Below are 23787 nucleotides of genomic sequence, written 5' to 3'. Positions count from 1 at the left end.
TAAGCCCAGCACCTAACATAGGGATAATCCATTTAGCTGAAGAGACTCAGTACTGGAGGGGAGATATTGCCTCTTTTGTTTAGAGTGAGACAGTCATCTTTTCCTCTCCTGTTGTTTGTCACTTAGAGCTGCTGTAGATTAATATAACCACAAATTTGTCACATCACATTTTCAGGCATCAGCTTTTATTTAGGAGATGTCAGAAGCGTAGCTAGGGAATAAAAGTGTGCATCTAACTCTGATTTTAAATATAAACCAAGTTAGAGTTCAGATTTTATTTGGACTAGTCAAGGAGAAATGTTATAGTTAAGGTTCCCACAGCAATGCAAACCTACCTTCCTACTGTTAGACACTAAACTAGTGTCTTTACTTACATTAATCACAAACACTGGATGATATGGCCTCTTACTGGACAGAAAATGGTGTTAGTAAACAGCTAGACTTGTTCTCGCCAATATCTGTGGATTTTATGCAAAGCAAGTTCTCCCTTTAGCAGAGGGATGTATATTGTTTACAGTGAAACCTGTTTAAGATAGCACCTGTATAAGCAGAAACCTGTATACTCCTGGCATGCCTTCTCATCTGGGAATCTCCTCCTATAATAGAAACCTATAAGGAAGTAAAAAATGTTCATGGCCCTGTATAATTACATGTTTAACAGGTTTCATTGTATATGACACATTGATTAATAACTCTGCCCCCAACTTAAGTTTAAGAATACCAAAAGGTGTCATGTTGCCAGTTCTAGAGCTTGTATTCTTATCTCCGCACATCCCTCTTACCACCATGCCACCTTTTCAGAGGAGCATTTAAGTCTCCATGTCTAATCAGTCCTTGGACAACCTGATAATAGGCTCATGTACAGAGAAGTCTGAAATATCCATAACTCATGTCATAAAAGGTTCTAAACATATCTCAGATAATAGACTTCAAACATTACCAGGAGGTACTAGGCAAACCAGTAACTGAAAGTTTCTTAAAACATAGGCCAAAGGACAACTGTAGCTCATGAATGTAAAAATTTAGGTGTTTACATATCTCTGAAAAGGTAATTGGCTTGTACAGATGTTTGCATACTTGTTTTAGTCTGGTTATTTAAGAGTGGCTGAAGCCTGTGCTCATTGTAGATCACTAGGTTTTTGCTGAAATAGTTGTACTACCCTTCTTAAATGAGAGATGCTTTTAGTTACAACATTTAGACAAAGAAAAAAAATCTACCTAATCTCAAATTAATTTAATAGGAGCAATCAAAAGGTGCTCACCCAAAACACATCACTGCTTAAGTACAACAAAGGTGGTATACCAGAATTAGGCTCCTGGGTTGATTATGACACCCCCTGGAGGCTGCGTGGCTCCTCCTTCCTCTGGGTCTTGGGTCCTACCTTCTCCTTATCCTGCCATACCTTTGATGTTATTTAGAAAGGAAGATTGGGAGGCGGCCCAAAATCCCCAGGGGTCTAGTCTCTCTTGCATTGTCTGCGGCTCTGGTTGCCAATTACCTTAAGGGCTATGTTCATGGTCTCTGACTGTCCCTAAAGCCATGCCCATGCCTCACAGGTCTCACCAATTAATTATTTCAGTGGGCCTTCATCCCCAGTTTGGTATTGTGCCCCTTCAGTCCTCTAGGTCCTTGTTAGGGCCCCAGGCCTCCACCCCATCCGCTTATGTGACCTTTAGTCTAGGTCCATGGCGTTGTACCTGGCCCCCAGGCCCCGGTCAGTGTCTCGTTCATCTCCGTTCTGTATGTAAAGGCATGGTTACAGTGCTTCTGACCACAGAAGAAAATACCCCAGAGGTACAGCACTCCCATTCCACACAAGCTATGGTCAAAAAAATTTAGCTGTTGTTTGGCATGTACCCAGTGCCATCACTTAGCTGTCAGAATCAAGTTTGCTTACTGATGCACACCTAGTGCTGCTCCAAGGACTGTTAGGTTACATTTTTTCAGGCTATGGTGGATACAGAGCAGGGGTGCTGAGCTATTCTGCACCATGCCCGAGCACAGCATGAAGGCTATGCAGATGTGACTAAAGATATGTTCTTGTATCTTGTCTAGAGACAACTCCACCCAATGCAGAAGCTCAAGAATTACTGCGTTAATGAGAAAATTATTCTGCCACTGCATTACATGTAGTAGTGAAACTGCCTTTTATTATAAGCAAAAAAGTTATACTGTGAAAAAACAGAACTCTTGATATTGTTTAGGAGAGCTACACATAAGTAGCAACTGACTAGACTCAGAAACCAACTGATATATCAAGTTCAACATGGAGTGAAGGCAAAAATTCCAGAAACAACAGGAATTTACAGAAAAGATAGACTTGAAGATTATTCTTCCAAAAGATTTAACACTTTCTGACACTCCCAGCTAGGAGCAGAAACTAATGTCATTTGCGTAGTTCATACCGTTTCAAAACTGTGGTTGGAGAGAGTGTGAAGTACTGTATTCTCTGTTCATCTCTATTCTGTGCTTTATTCTTCAGACCTGTTGTAGAATTTCCTTCCTCAAAACAACAAACATACACACTGCATCTACATTGGCACTAGAAGGATAAATGCAGTGAGAAAGCTAGAAATCAAGGGGTATGAATGGAGAAGAAAGTTCCGCTCCTTAATCTCTGACGAATGGCTTGAGACCATTAATACTCAGCACTGAAAGGATAGTCTTTGTGATTTGTGCACCTAAGAAAAAATAAAGGAAAAATTATGCTGAAGTCTGAATTATACATATTAGGTGTCTGCCAAATGATGGTTTGGGCTTATTCACAAGTATGTACATGCTTCAAAGTTCTACATACTTCAGGAAGAGATCCAAGTTAAGCACCCTCTAACCCCTGTGTTATTTGGATATTGCTAATTCACAGATGGCAAGATCTGAATTTCTACAGCAAGGATTTAGGATTTTGCACCATACCATTTAAATGATAAGTTATCCTTAGAAGTATTTTCTTAACGATGCAAGGTACTCTGATCTCCATAAAAAACCTATTATGAAGTAATACTGCATACTGACTATCTGAGGCTTGCGCACATGTAGTATCTAAACTATGGACACCTATCTTGTAGAGGTAGAGGTAGTGAAAAAGCATAGAAGAAATTTTAAATAACTTATACGTGACAAATTAGTTTGACCACCAAGGTTATGACTCAGGCATTTGACTGCTAGCATTTAACTTTTTAACATTAAATATTCAATCCTCAGCATTCCTGTGAGGCAGAGATCTCTATTTTTCAGACAGTATGTTTCAGACAGATTGTTTAAGAGACACAGAATGAGCCTTGCATCAGAACTAGGATTAAATCACAGAAGTAGATGCTCAGATTATTCTCCCTTAAGAGAGTAACTTAAGAGTTTTCCTTTAAGAGAGTTAAAAAAAAATTCAAATTAAGTTATTAAAACACAGTTCTCACTCCACTTAAATATTACATTTCTCTGAAAAATATTTTGACACCTGTTCATAAAATAGATTTTAGCCAAGTTTGCGTTTACACATCTTTAAAAAAAAAAAAAGAGATGCTGAATTTCATTCAAATGGGAGCTCATGAATTTAAACTAATTCCTGAATATTTCTTTAAATAAACCTTATGAAACCCTCTGCAGAAGACTTTAGTGTTTTAAGTCGTCACCTACATGCTCATTGCACAGACCCTCCAGTCTCTGTTAAAGCTGAGGATGGTTTCCACCTCCTCTTTAGTCAATTCGAAGTCAAATACCTGGGAACAAGAGACTCAGTTGTCAATTCATTCTTTAAAGTTTAAATTGCTAGCAACCAGTGATCTAGCTAGGAACTTAATTCATGGTTTCATGGATTTCACAGAAACTGTGAAATCTTGGATTGTCCATGAAATCAACCAAAAAAAAAAAAAAATGTTTAAATGCTGGGGCCCCACTGGTCCTTGCTGCCGGGAGGGGAACGTGCTGGCTGGCAGGGCAGCAGATAAAATGGCTGCTGCCCCCTCATCCCTCCTTCCCCCCCCAGAGGCCTCTCTGCCAAGCAGTACTGAGGAGCAGGGCTACCACAAAATGACTGCAGAATGAGAGTTTTAGGTCATGATCAATCCAAAAAAATTGGTAACCCCCCCACGATTTAAGTAGACCCCTAATCCTAATTTTAAAGAGGAAAACTTAAAAATAATTCTCAATTTGACGAGCAAATTGGTGCTGGTTAATAGTGCTCAATTGTTTTGTACAATAATTTCCTTTTGGATTTTGAGAATCTATTGCAGTGGTTCTTAACCTTTACAGACTTGAGAAACTTCTCAGCAAATGCAAGCTTTCAGTTTTTCCTCAGTTTCTGACTCTAGAAGAATCGTGCAACTTTTCATTTGCAAAGAACTGAGAAAAAAAAAAAAACACAACAGGTCAGAATGTTTTAATGCTATGGATTCCTATTTGAAATCTCTGGGTTTATCCTGTGAATCATGTTTGCATGACTAACAGTGACACACTATGGCAACCTTGAAAAGCTCTCAAGGCACCCAGGTGGAGAATCACTGATCTACTGGCTGGAGGAAGACATGATTTAATATGACAGCCATGTTTTGCAAGAGGTTACAATCAAGTGCAATGTATTAGGTGTTCACCTTGCTGCTTTTGTTCTTATGTACAATTCATGGTACCACCTTATTAATGCACTTTTTAAAACATCTTTGTAATAGGGCTTGGTCCTGTTACTATGGGTGTGGAGGAGCCCGAATGGCCTCACTGCCTGAAAGCATTCTCCCACACCCACCCCAGAGCAGGAAAGACTCACCAGAGGCTGAGGACCCAGGTCCTGGGACGCAGGCAGCCTCCCAGCAAGGGAGCTAACTCAGATGTGGGGAAGGAGGGAGAGACCCAGCCACGTGAGTCAGCAGGGGGGAAAATAAAAGATGCTGAAAGAAGCTTCTGGGGGCAGCTGCACTAGCAGAGTCAGGCTGCCTGGAGCCTGGGGATAGCCTGGAGTTAGCTGAGGTAAAGCAGCCGCAGGGACGGCTGTGAGCAAGACCTCTCTTGTGTTTATTTGTTTGCACAAGGCCCACAGGCCCTCAGAGCCTCTGAAAGATAAGAAGTAGGGGCAAGTGAAGCCTGGGAAAAGTCTAGCAAGCTGGAAGCATGAAACTCGGGAAAAGCTAAATGGCAGTTTATTTGTTTAACTCTGTTTGTTTCTTTTGCATCTCTTCCAAGCCCAGAGTGGTGCTATGGACTTAACTCAGCAGCAGCACAGGCGAGAAACCTGAACAGCAAGACCTTAGCTAAAGCCAGCAGCAAAACTAAAAAATAGTCAACTTGGGGTGCCTGTCCAAACATGCCTAGCTCTGCACAAAAGGTACCCATACCAGCGTACAATCTCAAATTCAGTGCTCCAGTTAATTAAATTATGTTTTGTTACTTGAGTTATTTAAATGACATATACACATAACATAAAACTCTTTTATATTCAGTAACATACCATTGAATTAAACTAATAGGCCACGTCCAAATGAGTGTGGCCATGTGGTGTGTGGTGCTGCAAACCCATCTGTGGTGCCACACACTACACACTCAGGCACTTCCCACACTACCTTGCAGCGTGGGAGCGGGGTGGGGGGGTTGGAAGAGTTGACCCTGGAGATCATGGGGTCATAAAAACCGGTGCAGAAAAAAAGCGGGGTGGCGCACGTGGAGCCAGTGCGTGCTGCAAGCCAGGCTCCAAGCTGCAGGAGCAACACGGCTGCGGTTTCCCTAGCTCCCAGAGCCCTACATAAGGCTGCCGGGGCCAGCCCTGTTGCCGGCCCCAGCCTCCCCATCCCCACTGGAGGTAACCTGCTGCATCATCATAGGGTGTGAGGCACAGGTGTTCCCTGGGGACAACTAACAGCGGCACAAGGTGTCCTGCTCCTTATTGTCCCTGGGGAACCAAACGTCTGTGCTTGTCTGGACAGCCATACGGAGCAAGCTATGGGTCTGCGTAAAGAAAAAAAATATTTTTTTGACATTACAAACTACTGCTGTTGATACAGCAAACTATCATCTGTGGACTGTTGGCTGTCTGCAAGATCACCATAAGAAATCCACAGATTTCATACGTTCCTGTGCTACTTTACCGTGCTTTTGATTCTGTGGACTTGCAGGTCACTAGTGAACTATAGGCTATAGTTTGTTAATGACTGCTGTTGATACAGCAATGTCAGGAAATAGTTTTATTTACACAGACCCACAGTTTGCATTGTAATTGTTTAATTGAAAGCACACCCTTGTGCTTTGGAATCCACGAGAAAGAGAGGGGCTGAAAGAGGTTTGCTGGTCCAAAGAGTTTGGGAATCGCTAACCCACACAGATTTATTTATTTCTTTTCTGCTGCAGCAGAAGACTGCATTTATTCTTTTTTTGGCAAAAGGCAGATGGAAGAAACACTGAATAGGACCTCAAACAAAATTACAGCTAGCTCTGAGCTATTTCTGAGTTACTTCTGCTCACTTTCACTCTTGATCCATAGTTGCTGTAAGTTTAACTGAAAGAGACCCCTCATCTGACAAGAACTAACTAGGTAGAGTGAGAAACTACAGGCACCTTTCACAAAGGAAGTGGAGACCTCATTCAACTACCGCTAATCATAATCAGGATCAGAGCCATTTGCCATCTTACCTTAAAGTTCTCTGCGATACGATGTGGTGTAACAGACTTGGGAATCACAATCACATTTCTCTGAATATGAAACCGGATCAGAACCTATATAACCAGAACAACCAGTCAGTCAGAACGTTCTGTCCTGGATCAACTGTTTCTATTACAATAAAGATTCAATATACAGTAAAACAATGTGGTGCAATTCATCAGGAACAGAGTTTGTACACTGCCTAATATCATCACTTCAGTACTGAAGACCAATTAGTGCTTGCTGAAGAGCACTGAGTGGGACAGAGGGCAAAGGCAGATACCTCCCCTTCCTGTTTTCCAGATAGTCTGGTGACTTCTTTCCCTTTCAGTCAGATTTAAAGAATCAGACTCCAAAAGACAAAACGTCTATGCGAGGCTGGAATGATGAACCAAGAGGACCCAGTAAAGACAGCAGGAAGGGTCATGCTGAAAACTCACTTTACCAGCCATATGTACCTGTGCTGGTGTTTTGTTGTGTTTGGCTGCAATCTCCTTAATCTTGGGGTCATCCAGGAGGGAAGGATCCTCTGGTTTAGCCCTATAAAAATAAAAAACAAGGTAGTCAAACTATGGAAAGTCTCTATAGGATGATTCTATGTACTGTAATAGGAAGCCAGAGACTCCTATTAGTTTAAGGGGAGAATGCAGTAGGTCCAAGCTTGCTGTGTGGGGTAGGCATCTGGGCAAAGGTCAGCTGCTAGAAAACAAGCAGGCCAGGGATAGCAAGGACAGGTGCTACCCCTGGGGAGTAACTCTCTTGGATCTTGCTGCAGTGCAGTAATCAGTCAAAGGCCAGGCCTCCAGACAGCACAGAAGTAAAGGCTACAAGCAGCTGGATTAAACAGCAGCAGAGGATGGCAAGCAAAACCCCTTTGTGTATGGCTGGGAAGCCATGAGACCAGAAGGGGTGGTGCTTTGGGGCATATAAACTTAGTGCCTGAAGCAAGGTGGGCAGTCTGGCCCTGCATGTTGCAGGGAGAGGAGCTCTTGGGAGCTGCAGTAAGTAGGCTCACAGACATCCAAGCCCCCTAAGAGAGGTAAGGAGGAGTATGACTTGCAGTGTGACATTGACACTGAGAATTTTAGTTGGGGAAGTGGTTTGCTTACATTTGTGTTGTGTTTAAGTTTAACTGGAGGAATGGGTTGTGGCTGTAGGGGAGAACTGAGCCCTTGGAGGGATGCCTGGTGAGGGCACTTGTGACAGAAGCCTAGCCTGGGGTCAGGCACCCTGAGGGCTGGAGACAGGCCAAAGCCAAGAGGGTTAAGACTTCTGTAGTGGAGCTGGAGCATGGGAGGGGCTGTAGTCAAGCTTAGGATAGCGGCCCAGAGATGGGCAAAGGCTGTCAGGGCTACAACCTGGGTTGAGGTGCTGAAGTCTGAGAGAGGCTGAGGCCAGAACAGGACCAATGGTCCAGGGACAGGCTAAGGCTGAGGGCAAGAGCCTGGTAGGTTGACAGACAGGGCCAGAGGGCCCAGAGAAATGAATTCAGACAGGGTTGGAGGCCCAGGCAAAAAGGTTGTCAGCCCACCAGGCCCCTGGCCCTCTAAAGGCTCAGACAGACAGAGAAACAAATCTGGACTAATGCCTGTGAGACCTGGGCATCATTATGGAGGTGGAGAGGGCCACAATTATTGCTCCCAAGGTGATTTGTGCCCTAAGAAACTGATAGGGCCAGGATGATGAGTCTAGGAACTGAGGGGCAAGATGGGTGGCAGCCAGGCATGAGTTATTAGCCTGCTGAGGTGACATGAGGTTTGATCTGTGTCCCTGGGGCAGTCTAAATATTATAATATCCATCTAGAAGTGGCAGGTGATGTAGAAAAGGGAGGTTACTCTGAGGAACCAGAGTAGGGCAGTAGTGGCTTGGCCACCAGGGGGTGTCACTGCTGCTGTTGGGGTGGGTCCTGCTACAGTAGCAACACAAATGCTTACCTAGAACAAGAGAGCTGCTCATTTATTTTGTATAAACCATCATGCTCACATACATTAGAGGAGAGGTTGGAAAGCACTCTTACCATGGCCTGTCAGGAGAACCAAGGGGACTGTACGCGGTCACAGCAATCCCTTTGGATTGGCAATACTTGATCAGTTTTTCTTGGGTGAGGTATGGGTGACACTCAATCTGAAAAACAAGGATGTAAGGGTTCACAGTGGAAAACTGGACTAATGCTACTGTGCTTCAGGGGGTCTGTTTCTATTCTAACTGAAGAAAAAAAAGCGAATTCTTTGTTATGACTCAAGGTAAGTCCTGCATATGTACAACTCTCCAGAGGTGTGCGTGCGTGTGTGTTTAACTGGCTGTATTACAGCAGGATCTTGCAAAGCAGAGATGGACTTTATACATTAATACAATGTAAACAATCACAGTACTATGAAGTCTGTGAAAGTGTGGTATAAAAATAAGACTAAATCATTCTGGAGAGCAATTCAAGCAAGCACACCTCTTTCGCTCTGCCCAGCTGAAGTTCCAGTGTCTTTCTTCTCTAACTAAAGAAAATTCATTTTTTTAAAAACTACTCTAGTACTAATCCTAGAGCTATAGTGTTATAGACCAGGAGTTGGCAACCACTGTATGTTCAGCCTGCCTCAGAATACCCCTCACCACCAAACAACATGGATATCTGGGCTTCAAGGGCTAAATGAAATAGCTTGGTAGGCTGGATTAGGTCTTTAGATTGTAGGGTATCAACCCCTGTCCTACCTAGACCATTACTTTAGAATAACATACGATCATTTCAGTGTTTAGGGATATAGCATATTCCCACCAGTTAGCAGGAATTAAACTTCAAAGCTCAGTTACTGCTGTGCATCAATATGTGGCAAGCTACATAGGGTACTTGCCGGTATAGTAGCCTGCAGTTGGGCCAGAGCTGGTAGTGGCTAGGACTGATTGGCGGGAGTCATCGGACCCAGGAGGAGGGCTGGGTTTAAGGCAGATAAGCCCAGGTCCTACGGAGAGTTTGCAGTAAGATCGTAGAGCCTGCTGAGAGAACACCACCTTAGTAGGATGACTGCAGCTCCAGAAGTTCAGCATGAAGAACCACATCTAAAGCAGTCTGGAGGTTTGGGAAGGAACTAAAGGGATGGAGGAGGTTCCTGGGGACCCAAGGAGGGGTCCAGAGCCCAGAGTGAAGGGCTGAGAGTATGAGACTTAGGCATGGGTCTGGGTGAGCCCAGAGAGAGGGGTCAAGTGTATGGGACCTATTGTGGGGTACAGGTGGGCCAAGAGAGTGGGACCTAATGAGGGATTGACCCATGGAATCTCAACTTGCCTGTGCAAGGCCAGGGCCCAAGAGGAGTCAAAAGCCCCTGGAGGGAACACTGCAGAGACTACCAGAGCTGGGGGAGCCTAGAGATCTCAACTGGCCCAAGGTGAGGCCAGGGCCTCGGAATGGAAAGCCCTAAGGTCCATGCATGGCCACAGCCTACAAGGAAGGGGATCAAGGAGACTGTGGTCCAGCATGATGTTGACTCAGACAATGCCATCTGAGTTGGGGAGGGTCCAAATGAGAAAGGGAGAACAGGAGCTCTGCAGCTGAGAGTGGGCCCAGCAGAGAAAACAGGAGCCCTGAGACAGAGTGGGCCCAGCAGGGAGAGCTGTAACCTAAAGGAAGAGTGGGAACACAAGGGTCCAGAGACCCAAAGAAGGGCCAGGAAAGCATTGGACCAGTAGGGTCCAGGGAGGGACCAAAGGCATCTGGTAGCCCAGGGAGGGGCTGGATGAGAGATCAAGAGGTCTGAGGGCCCAGGGAGGGGCTGTATGTGTAATGAGAGAACATTGATGAGGATGACATCTGTGAGGCTTGAGGCATGGTGTAGGGGTGGAATGGAGCCATGTATTTTGCCCACAAGGCAAGAACCACAACCACCAGGTGGTCATTAAGATGAGACCAGGGCAGCCTCCTGTATTTTAATAGCAATTATCATCAAGACACAGTGGGTAAGAAGGGAAGACTGCTCTCAGAGCAGGGCACATGAAATTTTTTTGGCCTCCAGGGCCTTTACAGCCACGTCTGGAGATGGTACCTTGTGATGCAACGAAACCCTACTTTAAAATCCTTAATCAGAAAATAAATACTAAACACCATTTTGCATATTTGTGTATCTTCAGATTACTGTTCATTATAGCATTATTAGAGAAATGCAAGCATAGGCTTCCCATCAGTTTTAATGCCATCAGCTGCAACTTGGATAGAATGGATGAAAGGGTAGAGACCAGTTAGCATCTGATTAATGTCGTGGCAATTTACTGCAGCAGCAGGGTTCAATTCAGCCATGATTATCCACATGTCAGGGTGGCAGTAAATGGATTTGAACTGCAAGGTGGTAGATAACTGGAGACATTTCCAAGCAAACGCACTTCGGGTAAGCATGGCCTCATTTCAGCAATGAAGTTCAAATAACTGAGACTGCACTGTCATTGAAACCTCCTATATTGCTGCTGTTATCAGACAGAGGACCTTGGAATACTGTATCACTGGCAGATGGAACAAGTCACTGAACTATACAGATTGGGTTACAGCCCAATCTGTTTATTTATTTATGGTACCAGTTGCTTTCTTTTATGAGACTATCGTATGGCACTGTCCCAGAATTCTCAACTAGCTAGGAATATCAGTCACCATACAGTTTATGACTGGGTTCAACTGAGTTGACTATACATAACTATTCAGTTTTGGCAGCCCTCATGAATCCAGCTTCTTTGTACAGTGTAAAATGGAGTGTTTGAGTGGGTGGCCCTGTTACATGGGTGCCCAGGAGGCAGAATTCAGACTATATATAGAATGAAATATGAACAAGAAACATTCTTGTTTCTTCACCAGGCTACAGTCAGAGGCTTCTAAGCTGTGCTGTTCAGTCTGCTACAGTCTCTTCAAGGTGAAAGGCTTATATTATCATATAAAAATACTAAGAAGTCATTAGTTGGTGCTTTATGGTACCATGAGTCAATATCAGGATTACAGAAAAAGCCTTCCTAATACTGGACTAACCAGGATTTTTAGAGATGCACACAAATGTCATCAGCTGCAGCACATCTGTAAACACTCCTTGTAAACTATATGCTATTAACTCAAAGATGACTTTCTTCTACACAGACTGTGTAGATCGTTAGGCTATATGTGCACTACATTTAATCCTGAGAGACAGGCACATTTCAGATCTATGTATGACTTATGTTGAACAGATTTCCAGCTTGTCCTGTGAAGTAACTCGCTGTGGATGTTTAGCAGGTCTGGCAGTATCTCAGTAACAGCTGTTGTACTTACAAAGAGAAGCAAATTATGAAATGGAGACCACCCTCAATCTTTCCCCACTCCTGGTAGCTGCATGAGGAATAAAAGTTGCATTAAATTCTAACTACCTAAGATTTCTCTGTAGCTTTAATTAGATTGAGTGTTCTTTTGCCTTCCCTTCTACCATCTTATATTCTATGCTATAGAAAGTGAATCTGATTTATTCCCAAAGAAACTATAGAATTTAAAATTTCCTCTGAAAAAATATTTACCCCTTCTCATTCTGTTAGTGAGATAAGAACTCTGTAATTTACAAACAGAATCTCATGGAACAGATATTCCTTGATGCCCAACTTTTTCACTCTCACATTCCACCAACATAATGCTTGAAATTGAAGTTATTTACAGGGAAAGAACTAAACACATTTCTATTGCTGGACTACCTGAACTACTAACATTCCTAATTGTTTGGAGCAATAATACATGTAGTTGAAGTAATACAATATGGCAAAACTACCAAAGAAAGAGACAAGAAATTCCAAGCAATCTGTGTTGAAGGGTTTTCTGTTTAAAAAGGAGCAAGTGGAGGTCACAAAACGTACCAGCAATTTTGGCAAGGATGGATTTCACAGCCATGAGACCAACGTATAAAACTCAAGCAGTAACAGCCTTATCACCTTGGATCATAATTAAATCAACTCTCACAAACCAAAAAAAGAATTGCACGTTATCAGGGGTGGGACAGGGTAGATCCTAGAAAATTCAGGGTTCTGCTGGCAACGGTGGCTGATGGGTGGATTTCATGCTTTTCCTTTGAAATATCCTGCTGGTGCAATAGTTTGGACAGTATTCTAGTGTCAGCACATTAAAGAGCAAAACAAAAAAACCTGATCACTTCCTCATTTGAAAGGCTGCACAGCATGTCCTGGTTCACCGAATATTGCAGTCTGACAAAAAGGAGAAATTCTTGTACTCTATCCTATTAAAATATTATCATATTGCTTTTAATAGTAAAATACAACAATGGGGATCAGGTTTTAGTCTCACTTGCATTTAGATACGATTAAAATTAAATCCTTTCGTTCCTCTGATAAGGGAAACATCATTGTAATTCTATCCTTTTAAGGTGTGTTACCAGGGAGATCATAACCCCCCACATACTTATTTTACTTTGGAGATTTTTAAAAAACAATTAGTCAGGAACCACAAAGTTATTTTCCATCACCACAGCTATTACTTAACTTCTAGTGTATAACACTGTAGTTGCTGCTTATGGCAAGACCCTTCCTGTACAAACTTTTAATCTCATTTGGGGCTTGACACTGACAGGGTCCAGTGGAGTCTTCGTGAATTTTTAAGGTTTTCAGCACTTTGCAGGATTGTGCTCCTAGCTTTCTTTAAGAGTTTACCATTTGGATAGGATCTTTTCTTCTTTATTTCCTGCCCCCCCACCATTTTGAAATCTGATTACTTTTAGATGAGACACCCATCAACCTCTCACTAGAAAGAACTGTGGTCTGCATACCAGGCCTTCATCATTTCTTCCCCCCTCCCCCTTTAATAAGTTTAATATTAACTTTTTTTTTATTTCTGGGAGTGGCATAATTCAAGAACAAATGAACTTTGAAACTACAGACACAACACACATACACAGCATTTTTCAAAAGAAGATGTTCTTTGGCAAGTCTGAAGCAGACCGATAAGAGCAATTCATGAACATTTGATTCTGCAAAAGAATCTTGCATCACTGATAGCAATCTGGACCTGCCCAGAAATTACCTCGTAATCTGTATGCTTCTGCCCTGTGGCCAACCCACCAACTCCATGCATTTCTTTTGTCCTGAATTATTAAACTGATGAGATGAGATCACATATTCAGTTTATATTTCTTTAATTTGGTGACACAAAATGCACTTGTATATCTGTTATCCAAGAGACTTTCAGTAGATGCCAGATGGGCATCATAGGGTCCTCGCTTGATCTTTGCTCTGGTTGTAAAAACAGAGTCCTGGATTCTTCATCCCATGCCAGAGATTCCCTGTTACATTTCTTAAAGCCAGTAGTGTGAATCCTGTGAGCACCACTCCAATGCCTTAAATACTCCTGAAGAATTTTAGGATTGGAAGTGCATCGTGTACCTATTTCCCTGTGCCCCCCAACCCCCTTCCTCTATATCCTGGCTGCACAAAGGCTCTAACACAGCCATATCAACAGACGGTATTAAACAGCTTACCTGATTATTTGCAGGCTTATATTTTAGTCCAGGCTTGTTCAAAATTCTCTCAATCTGATCATGGTTAAAATTGGAGATTCCAATGGCTTTTACCAGACCTGCATCCACCAGCTCCTCCATAGCCTAAGAGGACAGGAAAATCTGAGCCTTTGGCTAGATACAGACAACAGCACCTGAATGAGGTATTTCTGCTGCCAACATGACTTCTTTCTTTCATGGAAAGAAATGCTAAAACATTTCTATGATTCTATAACTAAATATAGGGCTGGAAGGGACCTCTGGAGATCACTGGTTCAACCACCTGCTGGAGGCAGGATAATCTCTACCCAGACTACCCATAAAAACCCTTCTCTAACCTATTAAAATTACCCAGTCAATCCTACCATACAACCACAAGGCATAGCACCCTAACCTGCCACAAGTAAATCAGGGGAACAACAGCAGTCAGTGTCCTGCTGTTGCAAGTGTTATTATAATACACTTAAGAGATCCAATTGAGCCTATTAGGGAGGGACACAAAACAGCCCATCTTATCCTTCCCTCAGGAGAAAGGTACCCTTTCGCTGCAAAAGGCAAAGAAAGACTGATTTTTGTGGGTATGCATTTTTTAATGAACCGCAAAAATCAGAGAAGAGAACCATTATACCAGCTACCCAATTACTCTGCCAACACAGGGTTGCTTCCAAGGTAAAGTAAAAACATAAGCAGTCTGTAAAGATGGGCTAAACTCAAGTTTTCAGTATATATTCATTACAATATTAGTTCATTTGCTCTGTCTGCCTACACTGTATGTTTCCTAATATTTAAATAAAGCTGTTTTTTAGCTTAACTTTCAAACATGATTTCATATGAACTAAGAATTTACACTCCAATTACTGGTAGTCACCCAAGTTAGCCAATCAGATGTGGGAATAGCAGCTGACATTATAATTAAAACAGTAAACATTTTATATAAAATTACTGTAAATCATCTGCAAATTAAGATTTCACATTTGCTGCAAATAGTGCTGCATGAATCAAGTACAATAATTTTATTGAAGTCTTAACAGACTTCATATATACAAAAGAGCTGTCTAGCCCGGGGAGGGGAAGAGTGGGGGAGAATCTTAAATTGTGATTGAGCCTACCTCCCATGTGTCCAGAATATCTGTATTACTGGGTATAAGCATGCCTTTATCATCTGCAGGAAACAGCTCCTCTCCTGCCTGTCAATGCAAAGCAGAAAGTTTGAAACATTCTCTGTTGGTTTTTCTGCTTAAATGCTAGACCTGTAGGAAAGTCAACTATAAAAGCATGAGCTGTTAGTGAAAAAGAAGAATCCTAACTCCCATTTAGGTAATTACTTTATCAGTTTTTGGAAAGATCATTCTCTTTCCTCCTTCCTGCTACCCCATAGCAAAGTACTTCAATGCTTCATCATGATGCAAAGCACAATCAACTTATAAGACTGTTGCCTATGGAAACAGCCAAGCACATTCAATTTTTAAGTAGTGTTCCATAATGTACCTTTCTGAATGTATTTCCCTTTAGCAGGTCCTTGTTTGTTCAGTTCTAGCTTATATTGGACTACGTCTGCTGCATAAGCGAATGTATACAATGTCATGTCTTCTACAGGAGACTCTTTAAATTGCAGGTTTAGGGAAAGACAATACAAGAGCCTGTGTGTGCAAGTTGCTGACTATATACTTGCTATTATTATTGCCTAAGCTCCTCTACAGATGGCCTACACAACTGCCCTTTATTTCAACTGCTTTGTCCACACTCAAAACGACACACACACACGTGAGAGCATCTAGCATTTGGGAGTTGAACACAATGTGTAAAAGGTATTCCTAGCAATCTCTTACAGTAAGGAAGGGCCAAGATAAAATATGAAAAGTAAGACATCAACGGTTTCAAGCATGTCCACAGTCATCATATGGGTTTTACAACTGAAGTTCTTGCTTTTGTCCCATGATCCTTGGAATTCAATCACAAGGCTCCTATAACTGTTAACTATAAATCTATGCTGCATTTAGACACTCAGTGAAAAAGGGGTATAATGAAAAAAACGAAAGAAAAACACTTATGATCATTAAGTCAAGATCAAGAAGTCAAAAACACACCTTTCCTTCCCATAAGCAGAAAGACAAGTCATGGCCAAATACACGTAGCTGGAGTTGGTAGAGGTGAAGGAACTGATAACCAAATGGTTAAACATAACCTGCTCTTGCAAGAGAGAGATGTGTCTTTTCTAGGCCTCTCTCTCCCTGAATCAACAGGGGCAGAGAATTCTGTGCAATTACTATGCTTTCTTCAGTTGTGAGGTAAGGAGGGAGGGGAGATGGGATAAATTTGCTCAGACATGTATCTGGTAAAGTTAAAAAAGAAGCATAAGGAGTGGTACTGATATGTCCCACTGGGGGACACAAGTCCACAACAATGGGTGGATCTATAACATGACATCCTTCTGCAACTGTCAGGAAGAAACAAGTTAATGTGCTAGTACCTTAAATCCCAAGGGCCAATGAATGAGGTATAGATCAAGGTAATTCAATTTCAGTGCATCAAGACTCTTCTGGCAGGCTCCCTTCACTAGAGACTTCTCATGGAAGGTGGACCACAGCTATAAAAAAGAAAATAATGTAAAACTGATTACATCATCAAGCAGGTTAAAGACACATCACATGTACAGCAGGCAATGCCAGGAACTATGTACTATTTATCACTCTATTTGCAGGGCTTGCCTTGTGGAGCAGAGGTAGAAGAACATTGTTTGATGCTAACAGTTTTAGTGGCAGCTTATTTGACCAGAATGGGAATCTGGGAACCTGATTTCATGAGTAATTGCCAGTTCAGGAACTATTTTTTTACTCAAAGTTGCACCTCCAATAAAACAATACTACAAGGCAAAAGAAAGCTTACCTCTCAGTCTAAAAACCTGAGAAAGGTGAAAACCTCTGCATGAGATGTACTAGTTACCAGACAACTCAGACTGGAAATGAGAGGCTGCAAGTGCCCACTGATTTCATAGATAAATTTTAGAGCAACAACTCCTCCTCCCCCTTGCTTCCCACACAAGCAAAAGAACCTACAAACTTTTCAGAAATGCATGATTTGGAGTGACCAAGAAAGTCCCCACAATCCACTGGGACTCCCCTTCCAGATATAGGATGTGGAGGAGAGCCAGGCAACAAGTTATCACATTTCATCCATCCTGAAAGTGGGAGACAACTCGGTGCCTAATAGCCACTAAGTTCTTACTTGGGGTCAAGCTCCAGACTGTACATTATAAGCCTTGCATGGTGAGCAGGAAAGAGTTGTCCCTTTTCCCAATGATCAGCAAAGCACCATTGATGACACACACACACTAGAGAAACACCAGTCCAAGCATAAAAAAAGTCCACTCCGGACACTCTCTATATCGATCATATAGAAACAGTTCAGGATATTATAGGCAGAATCCTACTCTACTTTACATGCCCAAAGGGCAGTTACCCAACCACATATCTGTCATTTTTGGTGCTAATGGAAACTTTGCTATCCTACTCCATGTGTAGTGGGGATGCATAAGCTGCCTGTAGGCAGCCAAGAGAAATGTGAGGCCAGGATGAAGCAAACAAGCTATAAGTTGTATGGTTCAGCAGGATGAATGCTACATTTGAAGAGGGAATGTCCTAGACTCTTGCCACTAAATGGGCAAAAACCTATCTACTGTACAGCTCTCCTTCCATTTTATCCAATTAATATTAAATGCAAAGGACAGTGGCTTAGCTTCAAAAGAAGTGCTGGAGAAGGGACTGGATACTGCCTAATCCTCAGTTCAATAGTTACAGAACTGTGCTGGGATGTCAGAGATACAGGTTTCAACTCTTCTGGGTGAGAGGGCCCTAGAACCTGTGTCATCTTTATCCTGTGGAAATGTCTTAACCATTCTGATAGTGTGCTAAAAGATGGGAGGGTGGTTGACATCCTCCTCAACCACCACCACTACTCAGGACAGATGACGTCTTTGGAGCAGAATGAGCTGTGCCAGAATATGTCCCACCACAGCTGATCTGCTTCAGTGGCATTTACCAATGTTGTTGTGGCCACCGTCCTGCAGGATCAGGGGAACCCTCATTCAGGTTCTTCCAACTGCAGACATGCATCTCAAGTCATGGCACGGCAGCAAGGTATGTGAGCCACAGGAATCCCATGCAGGGGTATTCATAAGGCATGTTTGCAATGAGAATTCTCAAAGTGACCAATAAGAAGACAAGCATTCTCCTATTCAATCCATCATATTGTGACCATCTTTGGTTGTGGCAATATTTTTGGACACTTGGCGTGCAGTAAGGGACTAGGATGTCCACTTTCACCCTCAGATACATACATTCATATATACATACATATAGATCTAGATACCTGTCTCAGGAGAGAACAGCCTATTGAGCATACTCACTAGCCACATGGATGTACACACACTCACTGCATGTGGAATAGGATTACAAGCTCTAAGTACCAAAAATAGCAGTTATGTGACTGGGTAACTGCTGTTTGGGTACATGAAGTAAAACAGAATTCTGCCTTATATGTTTTATCCCTGATATGAAATGTCTTATCCCCAGGCACACCATGGGCACGGTTGCTTCTCTGGGATCTGGGCCTCCTCATGGAGTCATACCTTACTAACAATAAAGAGGTCCTCCCGTTTCACAGCCCCCTCTTTGATTTTCTTCTGAATCCCATCTCCAACTTCATTCTCATTCTGGTACACGTAGGCACAGTCGAAATGGCGATATCCAACATCAATGGCAACCCGCACAGCCTCTGCAACTTTCCCTGGAGGAGACTGAAACACACATATCATACTGCGCCAACACATTAGTACCCAGTTCTTACTTGGCTAGAAATGCGCACATCAAGAGACTTTTACACCATTGAGTTTTTTTAATTTTTTTTTTTTATATATAAAATAAACCCTACTATATTTTATACACACATAAATATACATGTGCATATACCAGTAGAAGAGGTACTACTCTGTCCTTCAGGGCACATAGTTAGACAAAATGCAGATCATTTCTACTGACTGACATATGAGAACCAATATTTGATTCTAAGATCTACAGCATCTGCTAGATAAAACGGAAGCAGAAGATTTTGTTCAAGAAAGTCAAGGACTGAACTTGATGGCTCAGCAAGGCCCTTCCTGCCCAAGTCTTGTATTTTACTTGCACATACAGAATTCTTCCAGAGACTGTTATAACCATCCCATCTGGGCACCTTTCAGCCCTTAAGTTAAAATGGTGCATACAGTGTTGCATGAAAAAAACTCACTTGCGATGACAAGCTTGCATACTGAAGGTGGCACAACTGCATTACTCAGCTTGGACCAGCATGCCTAGACTGCTTTCAGTTACCATTTGACTTAATGGCTACATCCCAAACACCACCCTTAATCCCATAGGAAAAGTTTGGCCTAGGGTCCATTAAAACAAAACCACTTTACACTACAGCCAAGCAGTGGAGAATTGTTCAAAGGAAGCCAATTCTGTGGTCTGGCCACTAGAAAACTGATGTTGCAAGAAGTTGGCCAGATCACTTGATCTCTCTGTCCCTCAGTTTTCACATCTGTGATGTCAGGAAACGAATATCCAGTTTCTCCTGTAAAATCATTCTGCTTCATAAACAGAATGCACAGAAAATCTAATTATTAATAAGGACAATGGGAAATCTCTCACAGGAGAGAGGCTGCAGAGATGTAGATAATACTGGTCCACTGAAAGATTAATTGGACAGAAACAGAACTGAAACATTTTGGGTTTATGTCACACTGCAGTAAGGTTAACCACTCATGTCTCCCTGCTTAAGCCATCAATTATTGTTCAAAGCTATGATGTGCTTCCCTCCCCACAATGGGGTACCCCCCACAGTCTGGGAAACAATGCTTCATGTAACAGACAGGATACACAAAATGTTAGCTTTCCTCTACCTCACCCAGAAGGCAGAAAGCACTGATATCAATTGTTGCATAAAGTTAGAAAACTTTTCCTCTTGCTCCACCCTGTCCTAGAGGACCTTCCTACAGCTAGCTTTGTTATCTCACAGCATACACTGCCCTGCTCTCTGAATCCCTGTATTTTGCACACTTATCTGGGACTGATCTCCTGACTGAAAGAGGAGTATTAAGCACTGCCCCACTAATCAGGGTTAGGACTCTTTATACTAGTGATCCTCAAGCTTTCGACATGAGGCACCTCTTATTAGACTGAAGGCAACCTTTGCAAATTGCTCGTTCTTAGTCATTACTGGTTTTTTTAAGTGCAGAAAAACAACAGAGCAAGTCTTCTGTTGCAAAGAACTTGGAAAGAACACAACAAGTGAGAATGTCTGTAACACTCTGAATTCCTAGTTGAAATCTCTGGGTTTATCTTGCGATCGAATCATGTTTGCATACCTAACAGTGAGTGGCAACACTGTAGAGTTGCCTACATCACCCCTGAAAGGATCTCAAGGCACCCCCTTGAGAAGCATTGCTCTACACCCTGTTACGACTGAACAACTGCAAAAATTAAGAACTTGAGGAGCCAGTGGGAGAGCTACCACGCTCAGCCCTTGAGGGTAAACTACTCAAAATGCAGATCACTTTTTAATCTACCTTCTACGAGCCTATATTTGATTTTGGATGTTGTAGCATCTATTAGATAAAACAATTAGGAGGAAAAGGTTTTGTCCAAGCTGCACAGATGGCACTGACATTTGGAGATACCGCATAATCCAGCTGCATCATTAGTAATCATTATTTGATTTTTAAAAACTCTTATTAGTCAGAAGTTCAAAAATGTGCTCAAAACAATTTCTTAGTGTGAGCAAGAGGGGAGAAAGAAATATGTAGGCACAGATTTCAGTATATCGGGCAGCAAATCTACAAACTAGCATTCAAAGCCTGGATGGATGAGTCAGGTGCTTAGTACAGAATCAGTAAGATCTTCTTCCTTATTATGTCACAGTGGAAGATATACAGAGGAAAGAAACCTAAGAGTTCGCTTATATGAACAGATAAAGGATACTAGGATATGTAGGTTTGCAAATTTTCTGTTGCAGGGGTTGGTAATGTTTTGTAGTGGGGGGCTGCTTTAATAGAGCTTAGCTATGAATGTGGTCTGCTTCCAACCTGGCCTACACCACCCATATTGCTCTCGCAGCTTCTCTTCACTGTCTGACCATTGCAAAGATGAACCTCCTCCCATAGAAATGCCACCAAAGTCCCCAAGTTCAGTGGACTACAACTAGCCTGCCACTGGGGATTGCTGACCCTTGCCTCATTGTATTTTTGCAGTCAACAATATTAGCTGATGAACAGCTTTGTATATGATCTTACTCAGCACACTGCTATGTTGGAGTGCACACCTGGAATTTGTTGTAGGAGCCTTACATTAGGGATCTGCAGTAGGTTAACATCTCAGCTCTCCACCTCACATTAGTGCAGGGTTGGAAATAACAGTTGTAAGCCTGGAGAGTGAGATCATTGCATATAGCACAGGCGGGAGGATTTCCCACCCCCCTTTCCTTCAAAAAGCTCTATTTACACATAACTGTCTGGAATTTAAATTATAATGTAAACAACAAAGAGAGAGCATAAGACAGTAATCACTTTTTTAAACAAGACAAGTTAATTTTTTTTTTAGCAGGACAAGATACTCTGCAAGTGGCCAGATTTCTAATAATAATTATTACACTTGCTATGGAAACCTTCAGAGGACTTAGAAGCTCTTCATGGTCATTTAATTAAGATTCTTAATATTCTTGCAGTTCAGATTGGTATCATCTCTGGTTTGCTTTGTTTTTAGAAGTAAAGGCTGAGACGAAGACTTTCTTTCAAGTCCCATTGAGTCTGAAGTCAGCAGAATCCATCTAGTTCCGCTCCTTGGTGAAGCAGCCAGGATCACACTTCTCTCCACGTTCTCCCTCCTTTTTGGGAGACAGTATCAATAAACATTAAATAGGGACATGCTGTGCAGTACAGCGTGCAGAGGGCTCTGGCCCACCTGAGGTTTCTGGAAGTTACTCTTGCACATCTGTTTTCTTTTAAAGTGACAGTAATGGAGCCATCAGGCACCAGAGTGCATGGGCAACTGGTGCCTCCTGGGTCTGGGGGGGGGCACCCACAGAAACCAGTGTGAGCATCATGGACAGGGCTGGCAAGCACCCGCAGAAGCCAGCGTCAGTGTTGGCAGCTGGGATGAGGCTGGTGAGCACCTGCAGAAGTTGGTGGCGGTGTTGTTGGCCCTGTTGGGGGGGCAGGGGGGAGTTCATGTGCCCTCCCCATACCTCCCCTACCAGTTGCCTATGCCAGAGTAGTATCTTTGCAGGAAGCAAAGAGTCTCATTCAGATCAGTGATTCTTAACTGGGGCCCAATGGCACCTTCAGGCACCATGAGCTCCTTTTAAAGGTGTTGCACAACATTAGCACCGTTTGGTGTCCCTCTGTGTGCGATTCACAAGATAAATCTGCAGACTTTGAACAGAAATCCAGTATTAAACCTGGCCTGCTGTGGCCTACCCTAGTTCTCTGCAACAGAAGAATCGCTTGATTTTCAAAAAAATAAAATAAAATAAAATAAAATGAAATTAGGCTTTGAAATGGGGGAGGGGGTGGGATAGTTGCAACACTTTGGTAAGTGATGGTTGGTGCCTTGAGTCTATACAAGTTGACAACCGCTGCACTTAGGTCTGTAACTGAATTTGTAACAGGGTTGCCAATTTTGTTCAAATCTGTTCTAGGAGATTTACCAGCGTGCCTGTGACACACAACACGAACTTGCATATATCAGTCACAGCGCATAGACTTTACGTCAGGAAGGCAAATGCACATGCCTATTACATTTTAAAAAAAAACCTCACTGGACTACTGTATAAATCGGATTCAACATGTAATATTTATTTTAATGAATGCCCTATCATTTATCTCTCCGGTGACTTTCAGCATCTCCTGGAGCTTTATACCTAATTCCTGGAGACTCCAGGGCAATCCTGAAGGGTTCACCAGCAACACCAGCAGCAGGCCCTCCCAACTTTCCTTTGGGATCCACCAAAACACCCAAAAAACCAGGCCAGCGATAGTGAAACCGACTGCACCAGGGAGGAAGCACCAGGGCCCGGTCTCCTTCCCACAGCGGCTACTTGCAAGCGGGGTGGGGGGGAGACGAGGACCCAGCGCTGGGCAGCACCCGGCTCCCCCCCGTCGCCCTGTCGGAAGCGTCCGTCACCCGCTCGGCGAGGGCAGCTCCGAAACGGCGCAGCTGGGCACATCTGCCCCGGCGTTCCACAGCCGCAGCTGGGCGCCCGGGCGAAGGGATCCCGGGCCGCGCCTACCTTCCAGGTGCCCAGCCCCAGGATGGGCATCTTGGCCTGGGTGTTGAGCTGCACGGAGGTGGCCATGGCTCCCGCCTGCTGCCGCTCGCCGCCGCCGGAGGAAAGAGCAGCCGCCCTCGCCCGGCCCAGCCCGCTCCATAGGGCCTGGCCCCGCCCCAACCGCCGGAGACAGGCGAGGGTCGGGCCTGGGGGCATCGCTGCGTCCCGCCCGCCGCTGCCAGCTCCTCTGCAGCCAGGGGGAGCACCCCCTCCCCCCGCTAATCCGGCTCCCCAGGGCCCCTCCTTCCCGCAGCCAATCCGGATCCGCGGGCGCTGGGTGCTGAGGCCGCGGGAGTCCCGGATGCCGGAGAGGCGCGGGGAG

The 23787-nt window shown here is 43.4% G+C and overlaps 1 protein-coding gene across 1 annotated transcript; it reads right to left on the bottom strand.

The window, feature by feature from the left end:
* Positions 1 to 1560: 1560 nt before the first annotated feature.
* On the bottom strand, positions 1561 to 23535 carry LOC109316439 (aldose reductase-like). The gene is made up of 10 exons (XM_019544519.1): positions 23427 to 23535; positions 18733 to 18900; positions 16576 to 16692; positions 15215 to 15292; positions 14088 to 14210; positions 8636 to 8742; positions 7076 to 7157; positions 6608 to 6691; positions 3632 to 3714; positions 1561 to 2682 (listed from the first exon to the last, which is right to left on the bottom strand). Exons 1-10 carry the CDS (start codon positions 23490 to 23492, stop codon positions 2640 to 2642), a joined length of 951 nt encoding a protein of 316 aa, XP_019400064.1. The 5' UTR covers positions 23493 to 23535; the 3' UTR covers positions 1561 to 2639.
* Positions 23536 to 23787: the final 252 nt, after the last annotated feature.

This window comes from Crocodylus porosus, unplaced genomic scaffold, assembly GCF_001723895.1.
Source record: "Crocodylus porosus isolate Cpor-Errol unplaced genomic scaffold, CroPor_comp1, whole genome shotgun sequence".
NCBI lineage: Eukaryota > Metazoa > Chordata > Crocodylia > Crocodylidae > Crocodylus > Crocodylus porosus.
Note: the sequence above shows the minus strand (reverse complement) of the source record. Positions and strands in the feature narration are given on the sequence as shown.

Bases quoted from the DNA above. Each gene is read 5' to 3' on its own strand.
- LOC109316439 (XM_019544519.1), bottom strand. From the start codon at position 23,492: ATGGCCACCTCCGTGCAGCTCAACACCCAGGCCAAGATGCCCATCCTG. The intron at 16,693-18,732 runs GTATGACTCCAT...TCTTTTTTATAG, and splicing joins ACCTCTTTATTGTTAGTAAG to CTGTGGTCCACCTTCCATGA. The intron at 3,715-6,607 runs GTAAGATGGCAA...TCTTGTTCCCAG, and splicing joins GTATCGCAGAGAACTTTAAG to GTATTTGACTTCGAATTGAC.